Source organism: Rhinoraja longicauda, chromosome 26, assembly GCF_053455715.1.
Source record: "Rhinoraja longicauda isolate Sanriku21f chromosome 26, sRhiLon1.1, whole genome shotgun sequence".
In the NCBI taxonomy this organism is placed as follows: Eukaryota; Metazoa; Chordata; class Chondrichthyes; order Rajiformes; family Arhynchobatidae; genus Rhinoraja; species Rhinoraja longicauda.
This window is the reverse complement of record NC_135978.1, coordinates 7,136,502-7,161,508: the sequence shown is the minus strand read 5'-3', so window position 1 is coordinate 7,161,508 and position 25,007 is coordinate 7,136,502. Positions and strand designations below refer to the sequence as shown.

The window sequence follows — 25,007 nt, the reverse complement described above, 5'->3', positions numbered from 1 at the left end:
CTTTACACGTGGTACATGTGACAATAAACTGACATTGAAACACTTGACTTTTGACTTCAAACTTGACACTTGACTCCAAAATTGACACTTGACTTTTGACACTTGACTCCAAAATTGACACTTGACTTTTGACACCTGACTCCAAAATTGACACTTGACTTTTGACACTTGATACTTGACTCCAAAATTGACACTTGGCTTTTGACACTAGACTCCAAAATTGACACTTGACTCCAAAATTGACACTTGACTTTTGACACTTGACTCTAGACTCCAAAATTGACACTTGACACTTGACTCCAAAATTGACACTTGACTTTTAACACTTGACTTCAAGCTTGACACTTGACTTTTGACACTTGATACTTGACTCCAAAATTGACACTTGACTTTTGACAGTTGACTCCAAAATTGACACTTGACTTTTGACACTTGACTTTTGACTCCAAAATTGACACTTGACTTTTGACACTTGACGTTTGACACTTGACACTTGACTTTTGACACTTGACACTTGACTTCCAACTTGACTTTTGACACTTGACACTTGACTTCCAACTTGACTTTTGACATGTCTCTGGAGGCAGGTACCATGTGGCTGAGTGCCAAGCCTGAAACCTCTGCTGCCACAGGCGGGCGCACCTCTAATGACGTCGGGCGGCGGGGGGGGGAGGGGAGGGGCGGGGCGGTGACGTGGTGGGCGCCGGCGCGGGCCAATGGGAGTGCGCGGCGTCTCGGCGGCGGCGGCGGGGGGGAGGAAGGCAAGATGGCGGCGCCCATCCTGAAAGTGGCGACCCCGAGGTGGGAGAAAGTAGCTCGGGGCAGCGTCTGCCTGCTCGGGGCGCTGCTCTCCGTCTACGCCTACCATGTGGAGAGCGCCCGGGGCAGCGACCCCGGCTACGTGGCCATGTGCGACCTGAGCGAGCGGATGAGCTGCTCCAAGGTGTTCGGGTCGAGGTGAGTCTGGCGGCGGCAGGGAGGAAGATGAGGGAAGGCGAGGAGAAGGGGAAGGAGAGAGCCAGGCCAGCCCCAGTCCTTCCCGCAACCCCCCCCCCCCCCCTCATCCCCCATCGACAGGAGAAGAGCCCCGACCTGAAACGTCACCCATTCCTTCTCTCCACAGATACTGCCTGCCCCGCTGAGTTACTCCAGCATTGTGTGTCTATCTTTGGTGTAAACCAGCATCTGCAGTTCTTTCCTGCACACACCTATCCAGACCATGTTCTCCAGAGATGCTGCCTGACCCGCTGAGTTACTCCAGCACTCTGTGAAACGTCACCTATCCATGTTCTCCAGAGATACTGCCTGTCTCGTTGAGTTACTCCAGCATTTTGTGTCTTCGGTATAAATCAGTTCTTTCACACACACACCTATCCATGTTCTCCAGAGATGTTGCCTGTCTCGTTGAGTTATTCCGTCCTTTTGTCTCTGTCTTTGATGTTAAACCAGCACCCGCAGTTCCTTCCTACACGTTTTGTAAGCATTCAATGTTGCCATCTGTGAGAGAGGGGAGACACCCAACTCTGCAGACTTGCAAATAAACTATACTTGTTTCTCTAGATTGTCTCGAGCATCGTGATTGTGAGCACTCACATTTGCATCTCACACCATCCCTTCAGGGTAAGCCTTTGACAGGTGGTGGGACCCAACGCTGAAAGAGAAATCCATCTCCTGGAGGAGATGGTCAGAGTTGTTCAGGGCTGTGGTGTTGTCACTGAGGTTTTATTGATTATAGAGCATCTGCTTTGTACTTGAATAACGTAGTACAGGGTACTCCAGTGATCCTGCCTGTCCCACTGAGCTACTCCAGCATTTTGTGTCTATCTTCGGTGTAAACCAGTAACTGTGGTTTCTTCTTACACAGGGTATCGTCTGTTCTAATTTGCGCGGTCTGGTCGAAAGATTTCAGTCCCCACTACCAGATCGAAGATGTGGTAGTTAACGATCTGTCATTGGTGTTTAAAACAATTTTAAATGTTGCAGATTCTGGTTGACAAAAGAAACACAAAATGCTGGAATAACTCAGCGAGTCAGGCAGCATATCTGGAGGATGTCAATAGGAGAAGGGTCCCGACTAGAAAAGTTACCTGTCCATGTTCTCCAGAGATGCAACCTGTCCCACTGAGTTACAATGCACTTTGTGAAAAAATTTTGATCCGCTGAGTTACTCTGTAATTTGTTTTTCTTTATCTGTGCAGCCAAGATCTATGCCTTAATCTTTCCATTAGTTTGTACGGGTTACAGATTGGTAAATATCTCAATGGTACCAACAGAGGTAATTGAAGCACACCGTTATGTTGGAGTAGAATCATGGTTGTCATTTTTTGCAGTCTTTTGTTTCAATTACAATGCGGCTAAATGCTGAAAATTTCATGAACACTTTTTAGGGAAGGACTCGACTGATGCAGAAGGATCTTGTTGTGCATCATGTGTTCTTTTATGAGGATTAGTTAAACCGTTTCGTACAGTATGAGTTACAGATGAGCCTTGTGTACTTGCAACATTACGGTGCTCTGAAAGAAAATTTGGAATTTAATTTTGTTGATGGAAATGTATATTAGTTAGGAGTAAATGTGCACAGCTATGACCAAAAAAAAGCCTTTCATTGAACTTGAACTTTCAACGAGGGCATTCCTGAAACAACCTGAACTTTTATTCTCTGGTGACAGGTGAAATTTAAGGCAGCCACAATGAGCTGTTCAAGAATTTATTGATATTGTTGAAAGAATAATTGACGGTATCACTTAAAGCTGAGGTTTCATCGGTAATTTCACATTGTTAGACTGGTGTGTGGACAAGATAGTTTGGGGTCTATTTAAAAAAAAAAAGTTTTTATAATTTTCAGCTGAGATAAAGCAAGGAAGGAAAGCCTCATTCAAACATAAATATAAAAGAATATAAAAGTTTGCTTGTTTGGACCATGTGGCATATTCTTTCTACAGAAGATAAACACAAAATGCTGGAGTAACTCAGCGGGACAAGCAGCATCTCTGGAGAGAAGGAATGGGTGATGTTTCTGGTCAAGACCCTTCAGACCCTTTTATGTTACAATTACTGTCATGAAGAAGGGACTTTAACCAATAATAAATCCATGTAGACAAGTGGGTTGGTTATTGGGTGGACGTGCCTGGAGTCAGGGAGAAGATTCAGGGAAATTTGTTAGATTCAACCCTGACATCTGCCCGCATTCCTTTGGGGAGAATTTGTTAATTTAGAGAACTTTCTTTTGCAAAGTAATGTTTTAAAGTCCCACGTACATCTTCAAAAACTCCTTTATTTCCATGGATTTTGACAAAAGCGATTCCATTTAAAATCCAGGAAACCATCAGTGTTGCTGATAGAAAATAGGATGAGATTAGATTGGTGGTGTTTTGTCTAATAAATCCAAAATTGAATAAATGTTTGGAGAAAATTACATTACATTAATACCCAGATCACGGATCGAAAATTGGAAAGTGGGGTTGTCTTAAATAGCTTTCTTCTTAGTTGGCCTGGATGGCAGCCTGTACAGTAAAGTTCTGTGAGTTATGTTTTTGTTTTATAAGCTGTCAGAATACCGCGGCACGGTAGCGCAGCGGTAGAGTTGCTGCTTTACAGCGAATGCAGCGCCGGAGACTCAGGTTCGATCCTGACTACGGGTGCTGCACTGTAAGGAGTTTGTACGTTCTCCCCGTGACCTGCGTGGGTTTTCTCCGAGATCTTCGGTTTCCTCCCACACTCCAAAGACGTACAGGTATGTAGGTTAATTGGCTGGGTAAATGTAAAAATTGTCCCTAGTGGGTGTAGGATAGTGTTAATGTACGGGGATCACTGGGCGGCACGGACTTGGAGGGCCGAAAAGGCCTGTTTCCGGCTGTATATATATGATATGATATGATATGAATAGTCCAATTTGTCTCCCTCAATGTTCAATACATTTTATTGAAGAATATTTTGAAATGATATTGAACGGTTTAAGAGGGACCAATGGCGATTGTAATGAATGCGTTGTAACTATGTCGGCGCCCTATATGTGGCAACTCTTTCCATACCTCCTATGCTATGAAATACAAACAATTTCACTGTGACATGTCACGCGTGATAAAGTATCTATCTATTGTAGAACGTGTCACAAATCGCATGCCTCCAATCAATAGACAGCGACAATATGATTAGTATTTTAGCGACTTTGTGCCAGAAAAGATAAAATGCAAATACTGTTCCCTCCATTACATCAAAGTTCAGTTCATTAACACTTTCACATGTTAATTGCACGTGCTTTAATATCAGGAATATTACCCTGCATTGTGGCTGTCATTCTGTGCAAATATGTGTTTCAAAAGAAGAAATATGCTATTTTGCTATTTTAATAGGAAGAGTACAGCTGTACTTTGAATTTCGCTGGCTTAATTTATTGACTTTTGGTATAGAATTATAGATTTATAAAGTGACAAATATCAATCAATAGTAGAAAAGCCCAGAAAAATAACGAAAACAAGAACCAGTGCATTTAGTTCATATGCAACTTGTTGCATTGAGAAATATAATGCAACATGTACAAGCAGTAAAGCCTTCTGTTCATTAAATTTGTTCCTTTAAAATTGAATATTTTCTTTCCTTAAATAGTGAAACATGATAGAATTAAGATAGTAAGGCAGTTGTGTAAGATACTTAAATGTCTGACACACATACTGACGATACTGTTGATTGCTTGCAGTATTGATTTGTCTGGCGTACCTACTTTTGTGTGGAGTTGAACATGCTAGACTTTTATCATCTGTCAGAATACAACAGATACAATTAATTTACACGAGTTTGAAGATCTCGCTGGATTTTGTTTTAGGGTTGGGAGTAAATTGATTGGAAATGGGTTAAATACAATTGGCTGAAGATAGACACAAAGACGCCGGAGTAACTCAGCGGGGCAGGCATCATCTCTGGAGAGAAGGAATGGGTGATGTTTCAGGTAGAGACCCTTCTTCAGACAGTTGGCGTTTTATTTCAGAATGGCAGGAGTGGACGAATGTTGTTCTGAAATGGTAGAACTGTTACAGGAGCTTTTCCTCCAAACTAGAAATGTAAGTTTTAATTCTAATTCAGAATGTCTTTTGAAGAGATTAATTCTGTGTGATTAGTCCATCTGCAGTCCCAGGTAATTTTCCCATTTTGTATTTGTGCTCTTTTTTTTCCAACGTACCATTGAAGTGCAAAGTCTCTGAGCATTTCCTCTGACTCACACTCAGCATCTCACAATCTCACAATCTTCGCTTGAAGAGCCACAGGACTTAAACTTGTGAATTCTCAACCACATCTTTGCCACCTAACATGCTAGGCTGTTCAAATAGCTTGAAGTTTCTGCACTGTGGCATTGGCCCTTCACCCATGTTCCTCCACTCCTTTTTTTAAAAAGAGATATCTTTGCTGGAGATAAGGGTGGAATTTTGTATCTCTTGCTTTCTTCCAGTTTCTTTTGTCCTTAATCTTTATTTGACATGGGGTTACTTCATTTGGCTTTCGCAGAAAAGAAACTCTGAAACCTGGAAGTATTTTAAAGAATCATTTTTACCTCGGGAGTGGTTGAGATGAATGGCATTATTTATTACCTTCGAATGGAAGAAAGTTAAGAACAGTAGGGAGAAAAAAAAGACGATGGTTAGATTAGATGAAATAGGGCGGGACGATACATGGATAAAGCATAAATACCAGTATGGTGTAATTAAACATCTGCATTACTATGTTCATTTATGTTTTAGCTTCATGAAAGACAAACAAGTGAATGTAATTTTATTCCTGAATGAAATATAGTAACTTGGAACAATTCATGCCCTGAATGTTTTAAATCTGAAATGGTTGCTATCTTTCTCATAAACTTTGGAAAGACTACTGCCTTTATTATTTCAATCTTGAACACACATATGTGGCACAGTGTGCAAATAAACAATATTATGGTGACCATTGTTTTAATTAAAACAACATAATCTGAGTGTAAGTAAAGGTTGTGCTTTATCTCAATAGACAATAGAAAATAGGTGCAGGAGAAGGCCATTCGGCCCTTCGAGCCAGCACCGCCATTCAATGTGATCATGGCTGATCATTCTCAATCAGTAGTGTACTATGAGCCTGTACACTTCTATCAATCTCCTTAAACGTTTGACTTGTGCAGCTCACAGGTTAAGACTGTTCTTTGGTGTCTTGACTGGAACAGTCATAACCTGTGACCTCCACTGGTCCAATAAGTTTGATGTGGCTAAGGCTGAAAGAATGGTGTCATAATTAGTCTCAGAACTTGGATAAAAATCCTGTTCATCTTTGGGTCCATGGGCAATGTGGATTTAGAAGCAGTTTACCTTTGTTTAGTCTTATCCAAATCACTTATGATCCTGTACACTTCTTTCAGTCTTCTCTTGATCCCTTTTGCACCAAGATGAGCAATCGCATCTTCTCTGTTTATCTGTAATCACTCATCCTCATCCCTGAAACAATTTAGTAAATTATTTTTTTGTTTTAGTTTGGTTCATTTATTGTCTTGTGTACTGAGGTACAGTGAAATGCTTTTTTTGTTGCTTGCCATCTGGTCAGTAAAAAGACTATACATGATTACTAGTTTCACTATCATCCTGTTGAGTTTCACTGTCTGTCTGTCTGACTCGTTATCACCTAGCCCACAGCTAACAATGGACCATTGTGGGCTCCACCTTTCCTTGATCATCGTTAATTTTGACATATTTTTCATTCATTTTCTCTATATCACCGTCTATATCTCCCGTTTCCTTTTCCCCTGACTCTCAGTCTGAAGAAGGGTCTCGACCTGAAACGTCACCTATTCCTTTACTCCAGAGAGCCTTTTGTGTCTAACCATGATTATAATCAAGCTGTAAAGTTCTTTATATCATTCTTAAACTATTTACCTCGCACCCTTTGGCTGTTTTAACATAGGTTCAATTAACATTTTGATTTAAGCTTTCTGATTGTTGACTTCCCTAGTGCTTCCACATTGAATATTGGCAATGATAGTAACGGGCCATTGCTAGCGTAAGTGATCACATATTGTCTTTGCAGAGTACTCCATTCACTGAATGGTTAAGTGAACCAATATCAATGTTATGGCCTGAATTATATTGGGCAGTCACGTTGATCTCATATCTGACATTGGACTCCTGAAGCAGATGTTCTGTTCTGAGCTCTCATCAGGAGGGATCAACAGGTGGAAAGAGGAAAAAATTCGATGTGCTCAAAGCATTCTTGAAGAAAATGATACATCCCCACTGACTCTTGAGAATCCATGGTCCATGGCTGCTATAAGTGGAACTGGAGCATGGGAACTTTCATTCATGCATCAAGAGTAGACGGAAGCCTTGAGAAGGTCCACACCACCTCACAAACTCCATACATGCCTGTCCTGTCAGGCAACTCTTTCATGTACCAGCTCTGGAGGAGTCTCGGGTTCTCGCATTGATGTCACCCCTTAGCCGAGAACTTTTACATTTGCTTGGAAGCAGCCCGTCCTTCATCTCAAGGGACTGCCTAAGAAGGATCCAGTAATATTTTGAGCAATTTTAGTATAAAAGGCAATTTTGGTAAAAAGATAGAGGCTACTGAGCTGTTGACTATTGCAAGTTAGTGATACGGTTGTGTTAATGGAAATAGCCACATAGTGCAGCATGAAAAGAACCCGGGTAGACACAAAACGCTGGAGTAACTCAGCGGGACAGGCAGCATCTCTGGAGAGAAAGAATGGGTGACGTTTCGGGTCGACCCTTCTTCACACTGATGAAGGGTCTCGACCCGAAACATCACCCATTCCTTCTCGCCTGTCCCGCTGAGTTAATCCAGCATTTTGTATCTACCTACGATTTAAACCAGCATCTGCAGTTCTTTCCTACACATGAAAAGAACCGGTTCTGCTTTCGACATCCCCACAGGCAAGTTTTTTGTTTTTTTTAAAAAATCCATCACAGTAACTCCCCGTTCCCCAACTTCCTTAGAGTCTTTCTTCCTAAGTGCATTTCCCAGTATTAAATTTCATCTGCCATGTGTTTACAGTTTAGTTAATTGTCACTTGTACTGCGGTGCAGAGAAAAGCTTTTGTTGCCTGCTATCCAGTCAGCGGAAAGATAATACATGGTTACTAACGAGCCATTTACAGTGTATAGTGTCTTGTCAATTCTACCAGCCTATCAATTTCTCCTTGCTGTCATTTTTTCTAATTTTCTTTACTATTTATATTACTTCCAAACATTGTGCCATTTGGAAATTTTACTGTGAAAACTCAAGCCTAATTTTTTTAAACATTTCAGCTAATAGCAGTGGACCCAATACCAGTCTTTAGCAAACCAGTCTTCAGCAAGCAGCTTTACCAATTTGGAAGTATAATCACTCACCAGTACATTCTGACTTTAAGCCAATTCCTTTCTATGGCTACGAGTGGCACTTTAATTCCATGTGCATTAATTTTGTTTACCAGCCATTGTGCAGAATGTTTTCAAAAATCGATATAAAAGATATCTCTTTAAAGACATAATGCTGGAGAGAAGGAATGGGTGACGTTTCGGGTCGAGACCCTTCCTCAGACTGATGTCAGGGGAGTGGGTGGGACAGAGATAGAATATAGTCGGAGACAGTAAGACTGGTGGGAGAACTGGGAAGGGAGAGAGAGGGAAAGCAAGGGCTATTTGAAGTTAGAGAAGTCAATGTCCATACTGCTGGGGTGTAAGCTACCCAAGCGAAATAGGAGGTGCTGTTCCTCCAATAAGCGCTGGGCCTGACTCTGACAATGGAAGAGGACCAGGACCGAAAGTATAAGAAAATAACTGCAGATGCTGGTACAAATCGATTTATTCACAAAATGCTGGAGTAACTCAGCAGGTCAGGCAGCATCTCGGGAGAGAAGGAATGGGTGACGTTTCGGGTCGAGACCCTTCTTCAGACAGAAAGGTCAGGTTGGGAATGGGAGGGGGAGTTAAAGTGCTGAGCAACCGGGAGATTAAATATTTGTGTATGGATTGTATTTTAGATATTCACTATGAAGCTCCTGCGTGATCTGCTCAGGAAAAAAAAATTACAAGCATCTTTATAATCTACATGAATCTAATCTAAACAACACACTACATTTGCTTCTTCCATTTGTAAACCTTTTAAAGTTTTCGCACCTAGAAAAATACCAATATCTCAAGATCGTGGCAACTCTAATTTTGAAGATCAGTGTGTAACTACCTACAGCGTGGACCCATTTGAAAGAGAAGTCAATTAACATTAACATTCTATCACTAGATGTCCTTATAATTCTTTGTAATATAAAGCCATTAGTAAGGTGGACAAGAAAGAGGCAAATGGAATATACTTTGGTAGAGTATAATGTATTGCATTTGCCAAAGGCAATTTAGCATGACAAGGGTTGTTAGAAACTTTCTTTTGAAGGCAGAGACGTACGGAAAGATTAGGGAGGGCGTATTACGCTGCATGAAACACCAATTAAGCCACATCTGGAGAACCAAGTATAGTTCCGGTCACTACATTGAAGTTTGAGTCAAATGCAGCTCATTACAAAGTGAAATATCAGAGTAGTTCAATGTGTCAATTAGATGACGATCTTAAAATAGCAGCAACAAGATCCCTATATCATTTCTAATGACCATCATTTAAGTTTGATAAAAGACAAGGCTGTCTCCTGAAAGATTTTAGCTGATTTAAGACAGCACAGTGGAGCAGTGGTAGAGTTGCTGCCTTACAGTGCCAAAGACCCGGGTTCGATCCTGACTACGGGTACTCTCTGTATAATGTTTGTATGTTCTTCCCGTGACCTGTGTGGGTTTACTCCAGGTGTTTTGGTTTCCTCCCACATTTCAAAGACACGCAGGTTTTAGGTTAATTGGTAATTTGTCGCTCGTGTGTAGATTAGAACTAGTGTACGGGTGGTCGCTATACGGTTCTGATTCTGTTTCTGTTTCAGTTGAGTTTATTGTCACGTGTACCGAGATACAGTGAAAAGCTTTTGTATTTGTTTTTGTTTTTGTTTTTGTTGCGTGCTATCCAGTCAGCAGAAAGACGATACATGATTACAATTGAGCCATTTACAGTGTATAAATACATGATAAGGGAATAACGTTTAGTGCAAGGTAAAGTGCAAAGTCCAATCAAGGATAGTCCGAGAGCCACCAAAGAGGTAGATAGTAGTTCAGCTCTGCTCTCTCGTTGTGGTAGGATGATTCACTTGCCTGATAACAGCTGGGATGAAAATGTCCCTGAATCTGGAGGTGTGCGTTTTCACCCTTCTATACCTTTTGCCTGATGGGAGAGGGGAGAAGAGGGAGTGGCCAGGGTGCGACTTGTCCTTGATGATGCTGCTGGCCTTGCTGAGGTAGTGTGAGGTATAAATGGAGTCAATGGAAGGGAGGTTGGTTTGTTTGATGGTCTGGGCACTCTTTGGGCCAAATGGCATTTTTGGGCAGCACAGTGGCGCAGCGATAGACTTGCTCCCTTGCAGCGCCAGAAACCTGAGTCCAATCCTGACTACGGGTGCTGTCTGAGTGGAGTTTATATGTTCTCCCTGTGACTGCATGGGTTTTCTCAGGATGCTCCGGTTTCCTCCACACTACAAAGACATGTGGTTTGTAGGTTAATTGGCTTCTGTAAATTGTACCCAGAGTATAAAAAGAGTGCCAGATAAGGAAGAAAGAGGGGTAAGATGTAAAGCAGAAGGGAAAGAACGAGGGTGGAAGGGGAGTGAGAAGAGAGTAAAGGGGTGGGGGGGGGGGGAGAGATAACAGGAAAATGGGGGACAGAGTCGGGTGGGTGGGAAGTACGCAGAAGGAGGAAGTGGAAGGAGCAGCTTGACTGGTGTGCAAGGGAGGGGAGGGATCCAAAATGGAGTGGATGAGAAGGCAGGTCGAGGGGTTTACTTGAAATTGGAAAATTCAATGTTCACGTCGTTGGGTTTGAGGCTACCCAAATTGCTTTTCTTCCAGTTTGCTTGTGGCCATACTCTGGCAGTCGAGGAGTCCAAGGAGAGAAAAGTTACTAAAGAGAAGGGAGTTAAAATGACCAGCAACTGGAATGTAATGATGGTGCAGACATGTACCAGAGTAACTGGCTGCTCATCTTCTCCCTTCTGGGAAGTGCTGGGGCTGCTCTAAAATATCGTTGATTGGTACCTTGGAGACCGAGGGTGCTGGAATTTCTTTTGCGGCTGCAGCATCATCTCTCTGTTCCCCTTACAAATGACTCCCCGATCCGAGAGACTTTCCTCTCCTCCAATACAGAATTCTGCTTCTTCTGTCTCAGTTTCCAAATGTTATTATTGATTTATATGTAAAGGTAATCTGCTCTTTAGCTTGCATCAGTTACATGTATGACTGTTTACAATATTAGATGTGACAGTCGTCTGCAACATCTCTCCCTGTGGGAGCATATCTCGCCTCGAGACTTATTAAAAATGTAATGGTAATGTGGCAAGCAACCTGAAAGCTTCATTTAGCAATTTTTAACGTTTTTGGTAAATTTAACATTGTGCTGATTGAGCAAAGTGCATCATATGTCATATCTTGTTGCGATATGGATGAGTTTATTGATACGTTTAAAATCTTAATAGTAGGTTATAGGAGTATACTTGTTCTTACTATCTGGACGTGAGCTATTCTGTTAAGATCGTGAGCAAGTTTTCAGCTCCTTAAGCCTGTTTCATTACTCAGTGAGATTATTCCAAATTCATTCCCGGCCTTTGATGCCATATTGTTTCATATCTTGGCCAGCACAATTGCATTGATCTTGGATTTAAATATTATTGATTGAGTTAGTGGTATTTTGTGGAGGAGATGGTCTCCAATTTCTGGCATTTATGTCACCGCTCATGAATGACTTGGCTCTAATTTAAACATGACATCCCACTTGTCTTAGATGACCCCTTCTCTCTCACCAGTCGAGAACACCTTTGTCTCTCTGCCCTATCAATTCCGTCAGAAGTCCTAAGAATCAAATCTTCCATTTATCTTTATTCCATGGGGTACAATTCCAGTTAAATACTGTGACTTTACAATTTGACACTTAAAGATTATGATGAATGCGCATTGTATTCCATCAAAGACAAATATACCTTTTTCTAATGCATGCAAAGAATACTTGAGTATAGTCTAATCAGGGATTTACGGTTTTATCCAAAAATGTGGTCATTCATGCACCTTATTTCTCTATCTCTTTGGAGCCTTTAAAAAAAAACCTGGATCTGTTTTTATGATTCTCCATGAATATCCTCGGGTATAGATTCACCAGTATTAAGCCCACAGTTGGTTTATCAACATCTTTCGTTATGTCGTCTGGTATATTTTAGCATCACGCTCTCGCGTAATGTCATAAACTATCGTGAAAAACTGAGAGACGAACATTGATCCTGTGGAATATTAATAGTCACTATCTAATGTATGTACGTAACCATTATCCCCATTATTAATGTCTAAATAATCTTCCAACTAGCAGCAATTAATTCAGTTGCTTCAGCTTCAATTTAATTTAACAGTTAGTTTGTGTGGAACATTATTGAAGGCCATTTTAAACTATATCCAAAAGCGTAAGATTCAGTTAGGGTCGTTAAACGTGCTCCAACCTTTACAAGTCCATGTTTGTTTTCTAACCTACTTGTATTTCTCCGTGCTCAATCATTCTGTTCATAATTATCCTTTCTAAAAAGACAGGCTAACAAGTCAATATTTTCCTGGCCTCTGTCCATTTTCTTAAAGGATGGAATTGCATTTGCTAAGTTTTCCTAAGAATATTTTCCAAATCACGAGGACTTTGAGAAGTAATGGCTTGAGCCAAATTCTTCATCTACCTCTGTTAAGTACAGGGACGGAAACAGAGTGAGCTTCCAGCCATTTCTATCTTGAAAGTTATTTTTCTTTGTTTTCCTACATGATCTACTGTGCAATGTAATCCTAGATTGATTATTGCTTTCGCTGAATGTTCGGACAATTCCTGTTGAGGATGACTGTGGAACAATGATGCAGAAAGGGGGCTCTAGACTCCCAGGGGCAGTGGGACACACCTTGTGGGAGGTGAGACCTGCTTCGATCAAATGGGTTGCCACATGGTCGGATTGAGACCAATTTTGTGAAGAAGTCTACAGGTGTTTGAGAACCTATTCAGAAAAGATAAGAATAAATGCGGTAAACTTCAGCAGAAAATTAGCAAGCAAGTATTAATGGCCGCAGAAACGACAGCAAATTGGACAACAATGACTTTTGGCAATCCTGAGTGATGAATAGTTCATTCCAAGGGGTCCAGTGAATAAGCAAAAGGTGACAGTCGATTAGTCTTAAAGGGGCAAGGATGGTGCCAGAAATGTGGCGACTCTTGCATACTGCCTCAGTGTAATTTACTATCTTAATCTCTTGTACTTGAGTGTGATTATGCCTAAGGTATAGTAATATTGTTACTGAACTGAATAAAGGGGAGGCCATTTAAAACTGAGGTGAGAAGGAACTTTTTCACCCAGAGAGTTGTGAATTGGTGGAATTCTCTGCCACATAGGGCAGTGGAGGCCAAATCACTGGATTAATTTAAGAGAGAGTGAGATAGAGCTCGAGGGACTAGTGGAATCAAGGGATGTGGAGAGAAGGCAGGTACGGGTTACTGATTGTGGAGGATCAGCCATGATCACAATGAATGCCGGTGCTGGCTCAAAGGGCCGAATGGCCTCCTCCTGCACCGATTTTCTATGTTTCTATGAACTGTATGCAAAAAAAAAAGAGGAATGTCACTGTACCTAGGAACACATGACAAAGAAGTACCATTGAACCATCGAGTGTCTGCATTTTTGTTTGCCATTGGAAGCTGTTTCCAGAATGGTTTTGCTGGGCTCAGACTAGCTTCCTTGATTTTTAGCTGTACATTAATGATTGAGATATAAGCTCAAGGGTATGATTTAAAAGGTTTGGAAATGATACAAAGATTGGGTGGTTAATAGTGAACAAAATGGGGTGCAAATTGTGTGATGGTATCAGTGGACTGGAATGATGGGAAGGAGAGTGCTTTATTAGTCCCGTCTGTACTCATTCTTTGGCACTTCAATAAACTCCTCTGGGATTGTCAAAGGAATTTTGGGGATATCTGGACCTTGCCTCATGTAAGGGTGAGAAGCAGCAACCTCCTTTCATTTAAAAAGTATTTGTGTTTGCATTTAAACTGGTGTAGCCTTAGGTTTTGGACTTGAGAAAGGAAAGTGGTGTCAGGCTGGGTAAAATCTTTGTCGAGGCAAAATAGTGACCTGCTAACTTTCAATAATGATCCTCTTTATGGTGTGTCCTGTAACAAAGTACTTATTTACCGGTGCTACTCCTTATTTTGATTTTTAATATAATGTATGGCTACTTTGGAAAGGCCCACGTGCTTAACATTTATTGTTTTAATAAAACACTTCCCTTTTCATTTCCCTTTTTAGTAAATCTTAATATCTTTTACCTTCCTTTCAGTTTTGCAATCTCCAGAATCAGGATTATGTGTGAATTTACACAATGCTGGAGTAACTCAGCGAGACAGGCAGCATCTCTGGAGAGAAGGAATGGGTGATGTTTCGGGTTGACACCCTTCAGAAGAATGGAAGGTTTCAAATAGTAGAAGAGGAGAAGGCATTTTGTGTCAATCTTCTGTGTAAACCAGTTTCTCCAGTTCCTTACTACACATATTAGTGGATTTATACGTTCTTTCCCACAGTTTTTTTTAAATCCTCTTTTGCTTCCTTTCTTGACCATGGGATGATGCATTGCTTGTCAACTAGAGCACTATTATAAACCGCATCTGCCATCTGAAAAATATGTTGCTGTTTATTCACTTTTCGAAAAGAAATGAGAAGTGAAGAAATTAATGAATTTAAATTGGACCAGATTCTGAGGATGATGATTGGTACTTGTGACTTGAAAGGAGATAGTCAGATGGTGGCTGTACTGATTTCAATCTCTTGATTATCACAGTAGCACAGTGGTTAAGTTGCTAGTTTAATATCTCAAGACCTGCACTATTAATCCAGAGGGATGAGACTGTATTTCCAGCAATGCAAGTCAAGGTAATTACATTAGCTCTGGAATTTTTAAAGACTAATCACAGTTAAGACGATTGTGAAACTGCATGATTATCTCAGAAATCTATCTGCCTTGCCAATGTCCTTAAGGGAATGAAACCCATTGGACTTGCCTGATTTGGCCAATGTGAATCCAGATCCCTCAAAGTGGTTGAATCTAATGCACCCTCTGAAATGGCAGCAAGCCATCACTTTGAGAGCTAAGTAAAGATTAGTTTTAGTTTAAAGATGCAGCATGGAAACAGGTCCTTTGGCCCACTGCGTTCACACCGACCATCCTTCACCCGTTCACACAAAACTCAATATAATCCCACTTCCATGTCCACTCCCTGCACACTAGGGGCAATTTACACAGGCCGGTTAACTTACCAATTTGGAAAATCTCAGTGAAAGCAATGAAGAAAATTATGCTCAACTTTTCCTGCCAATATAATGGCAAGTCCAACACCACCACCATTGTAAAGCAGAATGCTTAAGCAACTATCAGCTGGATGCAAGCTTAATATCAAAAGGTCACTGTCAGCATTGCTCCGCTTGGCTATTAATTAATTTTACAAAAACAGTATCTCATCTGACTCGCTGTTGAAATCAATGCCATAAAGTTGTTTTATCTCTACAGCAGAAACAAATTAAATTCTCCACAGATTTAATTTTTCGCACTACAGTGGGTACAGCTGATGGAGCTGCTGCCTCACAGCACCACAGACCCAGGTTTGACCTTGAGTGCTGCCTGTGTGGTGTTTGCCCATTCTCCCTGTGACCGCTCGGGTTTCCTACGGGAGCTTCAGTCTCCTCCCACATCCCCAGGATGTGTGGGTTTGTAGGTTAATTGGACTCTATAATTGCCCCCAGTGTGCAAGGAGTGGATGAGAAAGTGGGATAACATAGAACGAGGGTGAACAGGTGAATGATGGTCGGCATGGATTCGATGGGTCAAAGGGCCTGTTCCCATGTTGTATCTCTAAACATTCCAGGACTCGTCATGTAATGTGACAAATGGTAATTGTTTCCAATCAGTCACTTTTATAAGTTCATTACTATAAGGGTGGCATACCATTCATTCATGTTTTGTCTATGATTCATAATTTAAAAAATAATCCTAATGGACCATTGCAGGATCCACCTTTCCTGAGTCATTGGTGCCGGCTCTGATTTGTTCTGTACCTTTTCATACCTTTAGTTTCCCTCTCCCTAAACTCTCAGTCTGAAGAAGGGTCTCGACCTGAAACGTCACCTATTCCTTTTCTCCTGAGATGCTGCCTGACCCGCTGAGTTACTCCAGCATTTTGTGTCTATCTTTGGTGCAAACCAGCATCTGCATTTCCTTCCTAGGCATTTTAACTTTTACAATTATGTTTCAATTTTCTTGTTCCTTCCCGACCTTTTTTAATATTAAATTATGTTCTGCAGTGCACTTGATTCTCTAAGAGTTATTGCTCTTAATTTCAGACGCTTTCCTTCAGCCTGGTTGATAAAGACGTTCAGTTGCTTGCCATGTTCCAGCACTTGCTTGCCCTGCCCCACTAGTCCCAGATCTGTTTTCCCCACCTGTAAACCAGGTAACTTTGTTATATTAACAATATTCCAGGGCACATTTCACTCGGTCAAATACAGTTAATTTCCCTTCTTCAGAAAATTCAACCCAATGGAAAAACTAGGTTGAGTGTGGGTAAAGTAACCCATATGGAAAATATTCAGAAATAAATATGCAGTAAATGGAATTGTGAGGTGGGGCCACTCGGCAAAGAGGTGACCTTTACTTGTACTCTGGCTAGAGTGAAGACATGGAGGAAGTACGTAAGTACGTATGTCTCCAAAGACGTACAGGTATGTAGGTTAATTGGCTGAGCAAATGTTAAAAAAAAAAAATTGTCCCTAGTGGGTGTAGGATAGTGTTAGTGTGTGCGGGGATCGCTGGGCGGCGCGGACCCGGTGGGCCGAAGGGCCTGTTTCTGCGCTGTATCTCTAAATCTAAAAAAAAAAAAAAAATTAAAATCTAAAGTAAATATTGACGTGGTTGAGAGCGGTCGAAGAAAACGTTCAGAGGGTAGTTGAATCATCAACACTCTTGTTTACTTTTTGAATTCATTGGGTTAATACCCTCTTGGTTCCGTCCCAGGACCCTTGAAATTTTGGAGAGTACTGTATTACACCGTATGCTGGAGTAACTCGGCAGGTCAGGCAGCATCTCTGGGGAACATGGAGAGGCAACGTTTCATGTCGGGACTTTCAGACTGAGACGTCCCCCATCCATGTTCTCCAGAGATGCTGCCTGGCCCGCTTACTCCAGCACTTTGTTGTTTTTTTTTGGTACAAGCCAGCATCTGCGGTTCCTTGTCATACGTTCATTGGATTTTCTAAAGCACGTAGGTGTTTGGCTGAAGAAATTGAAGAATCCTTGAAGTGCACCGCAAATTAGAGCTTCACGCAGCAGCTGAAAATATCTCTCATGTCGTGGTCACTATCTTTAGAGAGTTTTTGTACTGGAATTCAAGGACTGAAAAATATTCATATTAATATTAATCTTTGTAAAGGGCATCAGGCTAATTTAGTGGTGTAAAATTAGTCAGAACAAAACCTGAGGAAATAATAATGGGAAAGGAATTTAATCAATTAAAGACAACAAGCATTTATGAGCAGTAACAAAAAGTCTATCGAGACTGATCAGCATGGATTTGCAAACATGGTGAATGTGTTTGCCACACGTATCTGATCTGCTTCATGGGTTCATGAGTGATAGGAGCGGAATTGGGCCAACTGGCCCATCAAGTCTACTCCGCCATTCAATCATGTCTGATCTATCTCTCCCTCTTAACCCCATTCCCCAGCCTTCTCCCCATAACCCATGACACCCGTACTAATCAAGAATCTATCTATCTCTTAAAAATATCCATTGACGTGGCCTCCACAGCCTTTTGTGGCAACGAATTCCACAGATTCACCACCCTCAAACTGAAGAAATTCCTTCTCATCTGCTAGAATCTCTCACTCGTGGAAATACCTTCTCCATATCCATTCTATCCAGCTTGATTCAAATATTTTGGTTAGATAACATGCATGTTAACAAGGCCTTTATTCCAGTGCCATAGCGAGGCCCACCGGAAATTGGAGGAACAGCACCTCATATTTCGCCTGGGCAGCTTGCAGCCCAGTGGTATGAACATCGACTTCTCCAATTTTAGATAGTTCCTCTGTCCCTCTCTTCCCCTCCTCCTTCCCAGATCTCCCTCTATCTTCCTGTCTCCACCTATATCCTTCCTTTGTCCCGCCCCCCTGACATCAGTCTGAAGAAGGGTCTCGACCCGAAACGTCACCCATTCCTTCTCTCCCGAGATGCTGCCTGACCTGTTGAGTTACTCCAGCATTTTGTGAATAAATACCTTCGATTTGTACCAGCATCTGCAGTTATTTTCTAATGTTAACAAGGCCTTGATAAGTTCCCCACGGCAGATTGGCCAGATAACTAACCGCAAGCCTATAGATCAAGGAGCAATGACAAATTGGATTAAAAACTGGCTCAGTGATAAGAAGGAATGGCATCGACTGGTCTTGAGGTAAACATGACAGTCTCTGTTTGCCAAGAATGCCTAAACAAACAATCTGATTTTTTTTTTTATAGGGATTATGGAAGCAGGAATCCAGCCAAGACAATGAGAGAATGCCCATCCCCAACATAATTATTACCTTCCATCAATCACAGTGAGGAATGTGGAATCCGCTGTGGTGGATGTTTATGTTAATTTTTACTTTGTGTGGCTGCGTGTCTTGTTGCTATTCACTTAGTATGGCTGATTGGTAACTCAAATTTCACTGTACCTTAATTGGTACATGTGACAATAAATTGATCTTGATCTTGAAATCTTCCAGAACAGACAAAAGCTTGATTAAACATCTTGTCTGCCAGAAGTACAGCACCAGACAAAGTGGCTTTCATTGATTGGAGTGCCAGCCTAATTTGCGTTCCAATGGCTGGTATGGGGCTTGTCAAACCCTTGTAAATAATCTTGTAATACATACGCAATATACTGACCCAGTAACAGTGGTGTCAACTGAAGCAGGCTTATTCATACGTGGACAAATAACCTGGGTAGGGTATTGGGTCCGAAGAAGGGTCTCTACCTGAAACGTCACCCATTCCTCCTCTCAAGCCTGTTCCACTGAGTTACTCCAACATTTTGTGTCTATCGAGGATATTATAATCTATTTCTCCTCAAATTCTTTTTGTTAAGCCCAGCTTAATGTGATCAATGGACCTTTCTCTACTGCCTCCCTGAAGACAATTAGCCATTTATTTATCTGCAGGCCATTCTTAATGTGAACTTGATTGAGGACCTATCAGGCAGAAAATCTATTTTGAATTCAACCTCCAGAGAGTGAATTATTGATTCAGTAGAACTCTGTGTTATGATTTCTCAGCAATGGTGTAAGTTGACAATGTAATTGATTCCTTATATTTGAGATTTTCTTGACAAAACCGAGGTATGTCATAATCATCTAGCAGAAAAAGAGGCCATTCAGCCCACCAGATTCATGCTAGCCATCTGTACTTGACGCATTTGCCAAAACTCGGTTCCACAACCATCCCAGCTGAAGCTGTTAACCTGCTTCGTCTTGAGTAAAATTAATGTGTTGTCTGTGTAGTTCGGAGTACACAATGCTCCCAGAGCTCTTCCTTTCCCAACCTCAGGTTTCTTCTCTGCTTCCAAATTTGGGAGGAAATTCTGTTTCCCGTAGCATTTAAAGAACAATGGTGACCATCAGTAAACTCTGTTCCGGAATAAGTGAGCCAGCAGCAAATTCTGTAGTCTGAAAATGTGGAAACCTGGTACTTTTGGTTCAATGACCTTGCTGTGCTTCGATGGTATTTTCCTGCTAAGTTGGGGAGTGAAATGTCTGCAATGAAGTGGCAATGCTGGCCTTTTCTGCTCAATGTGGCAGGTACAGTGATGCAGCTGGTAGACACGCTGCCTCGCAACACCCGAGACCCGAGTTCGATCCTGACCCTGGGTGTTGTCTGTGTGGATTTGGCCCGTTCCCCCTGTGACCGCCTTGCTTTCCTGCAGGTGCTCGGGTTTCCTCTTGAGTCCCAAAGATGTGCGGGTTTGTAGATCAGTTGGCGAATGTATTCTGTCCCCGAGTGTGTAGGGAGTGGATGCGAAAGTGGGATAACGTAAAACTAATGTGATTGGGTGTCCGACAGTCTGCATGCCCTTGGTGGGCCGAAGGGCCTGCTTCCACGCTGTACCTCTAAACAAAATAAACTCAACAGTTACGGGATAGCACTGTGGTGCTTCACAGAGCCAGAGACCCGGGTTCAATCCTGACTACGGGTGCTGTCTATACGGAGTTTGTACGTTCTCCCTGTGACCGCGTGGGTTTTCTCCGGGTTCTCCGGTTTCCTCCCACAGGTTTGTGGGTTAATTTGGCTTCTGAAGTTGTAAATTGTCCCTAATGTGTATGATAGTGCTAGTGTACGGGGATCAAGGTCGGCGCAGACTCGGTGGGCCGATGGGCCTGTTTCCGCGCTGTATCACTAAAGTCCAAAGCGGTGCACACATGGATGATTTTTGTTTTCTATCATTGTGGTAACTGCTAATCATTGCCAAACCTTTTAAAAATATTGAGAACTTACCGTTCATGATTTTGACATTTGTTTAGACCTTGATCACTTAAAAAATAAATTAATTATTGCTGGAATCATATGTTGACACTGAAAAGTTTACACAAAGGCAGCTGTCAGTTGTGATTGTATTGAATAATTCCTTTGTGGATTGCAGAATCTGGGCCATTGTTCATAATCGCTCGGTGTCCTATGACACCTGACCCAGTGAATCTCTGCAAGTGTTTTAACAGAAAATGGGATAGTGGTTGAAGGATTTCACCATTTTGTTTTTGCACATATTCTGTTAGTAACCTCTGATAATCAGAAACGGGGAAGACTTTTTAGATCAACTACCCCCAGGCCAATTTTGTTGCATTCATTATTGCACCTATCTTGGATTACTAATTTCCTTTGTGTGGTCTGGTTGTACCTTTGCCCACTCACGAACCCATCATGAAAATTGCGCTTGAACTGTGTAATTAATCTTTGAGAAAAATGTTTGAGAAAGGGACGCCGGAGTGGTGCACTGATGGAATTGCTGCCTTACAGATAGAGACCCGGGTTTGATCCTAAGACGGCTGACTGTACGTTCTCCCTGTGACCACATGGGTTTTCTCTGTGTGCTCTGGTTTCCTCTCACATTCCACAGATGCGCAGGTTTGGTGGTTTCTGTAAATTCCCCCTACTGTGTAGGATTCACATAGGGATAACATAGAATTAGTTTACAGGCCTTCCTCTTGCGTGTGGCGTGCACAGCCTAAAGTTGTAGGCCAAGGGTAGACATCCAGACCAGGGCAGCAGCAGCTGCTGGGTGGATGGCCTTGACGCCACCAGGGAAAAGCCTCAGTGAGCTGTCACTCACGATGTGTGGGATGGTCTGGTCTGGATATCTGCAGTCGCAAGCAGGGCTGTCTGCCATCCCCCGCTTGTGCAGGTGATGGGCTGTTCTTGCATGGAGGGGGCGGATCCTGTTCAGGGTTAGCCATTGCTTGAGATTGGGCCATTGGGAGATTGCAACTTTCAAGTGGTCCACCCTGTTTGGACTATTGCAATCAACCCGACGTGCACAATCTAAAAATCTAATAGTTTACAGGTGATGGTTGGTCGGCGCGGACTCACTCGGTGGTCTGCAGGGCCTGTTTTCCACAAAGTATCTCTAAACTACACTATGAACTCACCTAAACTCTGAAGAAGGGTCTCGACCCGAAACATCACCCATTCCTTCTCTCCTGAGATGCTGCCTGACCTGCTGAGTTCCTCCAGCATTTTGTGAATAAATACCTTCGATTTGTACCAGCATCTGCAGTTATTTTTCTTAAACTATGAATGTGATCAAAAAGGTTGGCAGAGGAAGAAAGAAAGAACAGTAGTAATATTTAAGAAGGATAATTAGAGTATGATAAAGTTCTTGGGGGATCAAGGACGATTGACTTGCACTCCAGTTCCGTGGATTTTCAGGTGGGTGGTGAGGCCAAGATTTGATCCACAGAATCTGCCACAGGTGGGGCAGAAGATGACTCTCTTGGTGGCAGGGGTGTAGCTTTGAGGTGGTGACCTTCTATCACCATTGACGTTGTGTTTCCGTGAGGTCTTTAATTTTTGAAGTGCACTTTCCATCAGGCAAAAATAATGATTATTGGTCCTTTATCAAGTCAAATATTCAAAGGTTCTTAATGGGCTGGACCTTTGAATTTTTGAGTTAAAGATGACATTGGGAGCAATGAGAAACCAGAACATGGGCAGGTTATCAGTGAATTGCTAGCTGGCCTGTCCATTTGATGTTCTGTCAGACTTTCTCTCAGACCATGGTGCCTGTTTAGATACTTTTTTCCCCTCCTGAGATCTGGTGGAATTTCCAATCAAAAAATGTTCTATGTTCATAGTTAATTATCTCCAGGTAATTCTCATCAAGCCAGTTTGGGAGATTTCTGGCATAAAGCTCAGTGTCTTTTCACAGGTACTAATTATGGTGGACCACAGAACAGGCAACGCATTGTACACCCTATGTGGCTCCTGTTGTTCGGGGAGATCAGGTTGCCTGCGAATTGATGTCTGAAAAGAGGTATCTGCAGGGCCCACGAGGCCCTCAATACTAATTTTCGACTGGCAAAGTTTCATTGTTTTGGGGCACGATTAACAGAGATTACGAAGATTAAGTGATCACCAGAGTAACGTTAGCAACGGTCATGTCACAAGGAAGAGGAGCAGAATTAGGCCATTCGGCCCATAATTCAATCATGGCTGATCCATCTCTCCATCCTAACCCCATGTTGTTGGTGATGTGGCCATTCTTGCAGTCGTCTCCTCGATTTATAAACGGTAAGGGGTGCCAGGATCCGCACTTGCGGTGTTGCATGAGGTTTTGTGCTTTTTCTCTCTGGCACTGAGCATTTTTTCAGCAGGAGGGCTGTGCTGGAGTTTTCGTTGACTGCACCTTCCTTGCTAATTGTGCCTAGCCTGAGGAATGCATATTTCCCTGCTCTGGAATTTGCCCAGGAGGATCAGTTTGACTCCAGGGTTATTTAAAAAAATATATCAGGTGAGAGTAGAGATTGTGCACAGTTCCAGGGTGACAGCATATGCACCGATGATTATAGCCTGCCTTATGAGCGAGTGAGCTGCAACGTTAATTATCTCACGGTGGACTGGTGAGATTCCAGATTATTTCATTCCTGATGGCAAAGCCCACCCCATGAAGACAGCTCATCTTATTCTGGATTGCCCTTCCTGAAGAAAGTCTTCTAATCACTTGATTAGTTTAGTTTAGAGATGCAACATGGAAACAGGCTCCCCCCCCCCCCCTATCGAGTCCGCTCCGACCAGAGTGCTGGAGTAACTCAGCGGGCCAGGCAGCATCTCTAGAGTAATAGGACGGGTGACGTTTTGGATCAGGACCCTTCTTCAGACCTGAAACATTACCCAGCTGCCTGACCCACTGAGTTACTCCAACACTTTGTGTCTATCTTCGATATAAACCAGTATCTGCAGTTCCTTTCTACACCAAAGCAGAACCAGGTGCATATAGACAAAATATCATGGGATCAAAAGTGAAGATACACTGCTCATGAGAAGAGATTGACTATTGATGAAAGCACAAAGACATGAGACAAAGGAAAGTGCAAAGTGCTTTTTTTAAAAACTTGTTTTAAAATTTAACCCATATTGAAACCTAAATGTTGGGTTCAGACCTTGAACAGCAGGGAGGAATGGGGAAGGGACCCCTGTGGTGGGCAGATCGGTGAGTTGAGTTCCTTCCCATGAAGAAAATGCACAGGTTTTGTGTGGATTGATCTGCAGAGATGAGGTGGCCAGTAATGCCACCACGGCTGATTAATCGAACCGCTGGAATAAAGATGCGGTCATTATTCCACAGATGAATTAAGTGTTGAGAAAACTTGAACATATTGGTCCAGTTGGATAACCAGGATAGGATCAGAGCAGATCTTTCTTATAACTAGAATGGAATTGTGATCTGGACATGGAAGATAGACACAATAGACAATAGGTGCAGGAGGAGGCCATTCGGCCCTTCGAGCCTGTACGCACCGCCATTCAATGTGATCATGGCTGATCATTCTCAATCAGTACCCCGTTCCTGCCTTCTCCCCATACCCTCTGACTCCGCTATCCTTAAGAGCTCTATCTAGCTCTCTCTTGAATGCATTCAGAGAATTGGCCTCCACTGCCTTCTGAGGCAGAGAATTCCATAGATTCACAACTCTGACTGAAAAAGTTTTTCCTCATCTCAGTTCTAAATGGCCTACCCCTTATTCTTAAACTGTGGCCCTTTGTTCTGGACTCCCCCAACATTGGGAACACGTTTCCTGCCTCTAACGTGTCCAACCCCTTAATAATCTTATACGTTTCGATAAGATCTCCTCTCATCCGTCTAAATTCCAGTGTATACAAGCCTAGTCGCTCCAGTCTTTCAACATATGACAGTCCCGCCATTCCGGGAATTAACCTAGTGAACCTACGCTGCACGCTGCACAAAGTGCTGGAGTAGCCCAGTGGGCCAGGCAGCATTTCTGGAGAAAAAGGGATGGGTGACATTTCGAGTCAGACGCATTATTATAGATATTACTGGAAGATTAATTTGAAGCCAACAGCATTCTGTTCTGCTCCTCTGATTGTTCCAGCCATCTTATTCTGATGTGTTTAAAATTGAATTCTCTCTTGGTTGGGATAATGATTAGTATTAAGAAATGACTGCAGCGGCTTAAGTACCGCTAATAGCCTGTCCCAGTGGAGAAAGCGTGGATGCGATTCAGTTCTGCATGGTGCCGTGTTAACTTTGCCCATGGTGCTGGATTAATTATTAATTTATCCTTTCTGTAATACACGGTATCTGCCAGCCTTGGT

The 25,007-nt window shown here is 42.3% G+C and overlaps 2 protein-coding genes across 3 annotated transcripts in view; one reads left to right on the top strand and one right to left on the bottom strand.

Annotated features, from left to right (window-relative positions):
- The window catches only part of LOC144606219 (argininosuccinate lyase-like), a 368,098-nt gene that overhangs the window by 187,955 nt on the left and 155,136 nt on the right, over positions 1–25,007 (bottom strand). The gene's annotated exons all lie outside the window — the stretch shown is intronic.
- vkorc1l1 (vitamin K epoxide reductase complex, subunit 1L1) overlaps positions 735–25,007 on the top strand; it is a 38,208-nt gene continuing 13,935 nt past the window's right edge. For both annotated transcript variants that reach the window (XM_078422319.1, XM_078422320.1), the window contains exon 1: positions 735–957. In XM_078422319.1, coding sequence (XP_078278445.1) covers positions 767–957 — 191 coding nt within the window. In that variant the 5' untranslated portion in view covers positions 735–766. The remainder of the gene's footprint in view (positions 958–25,007) is intronic.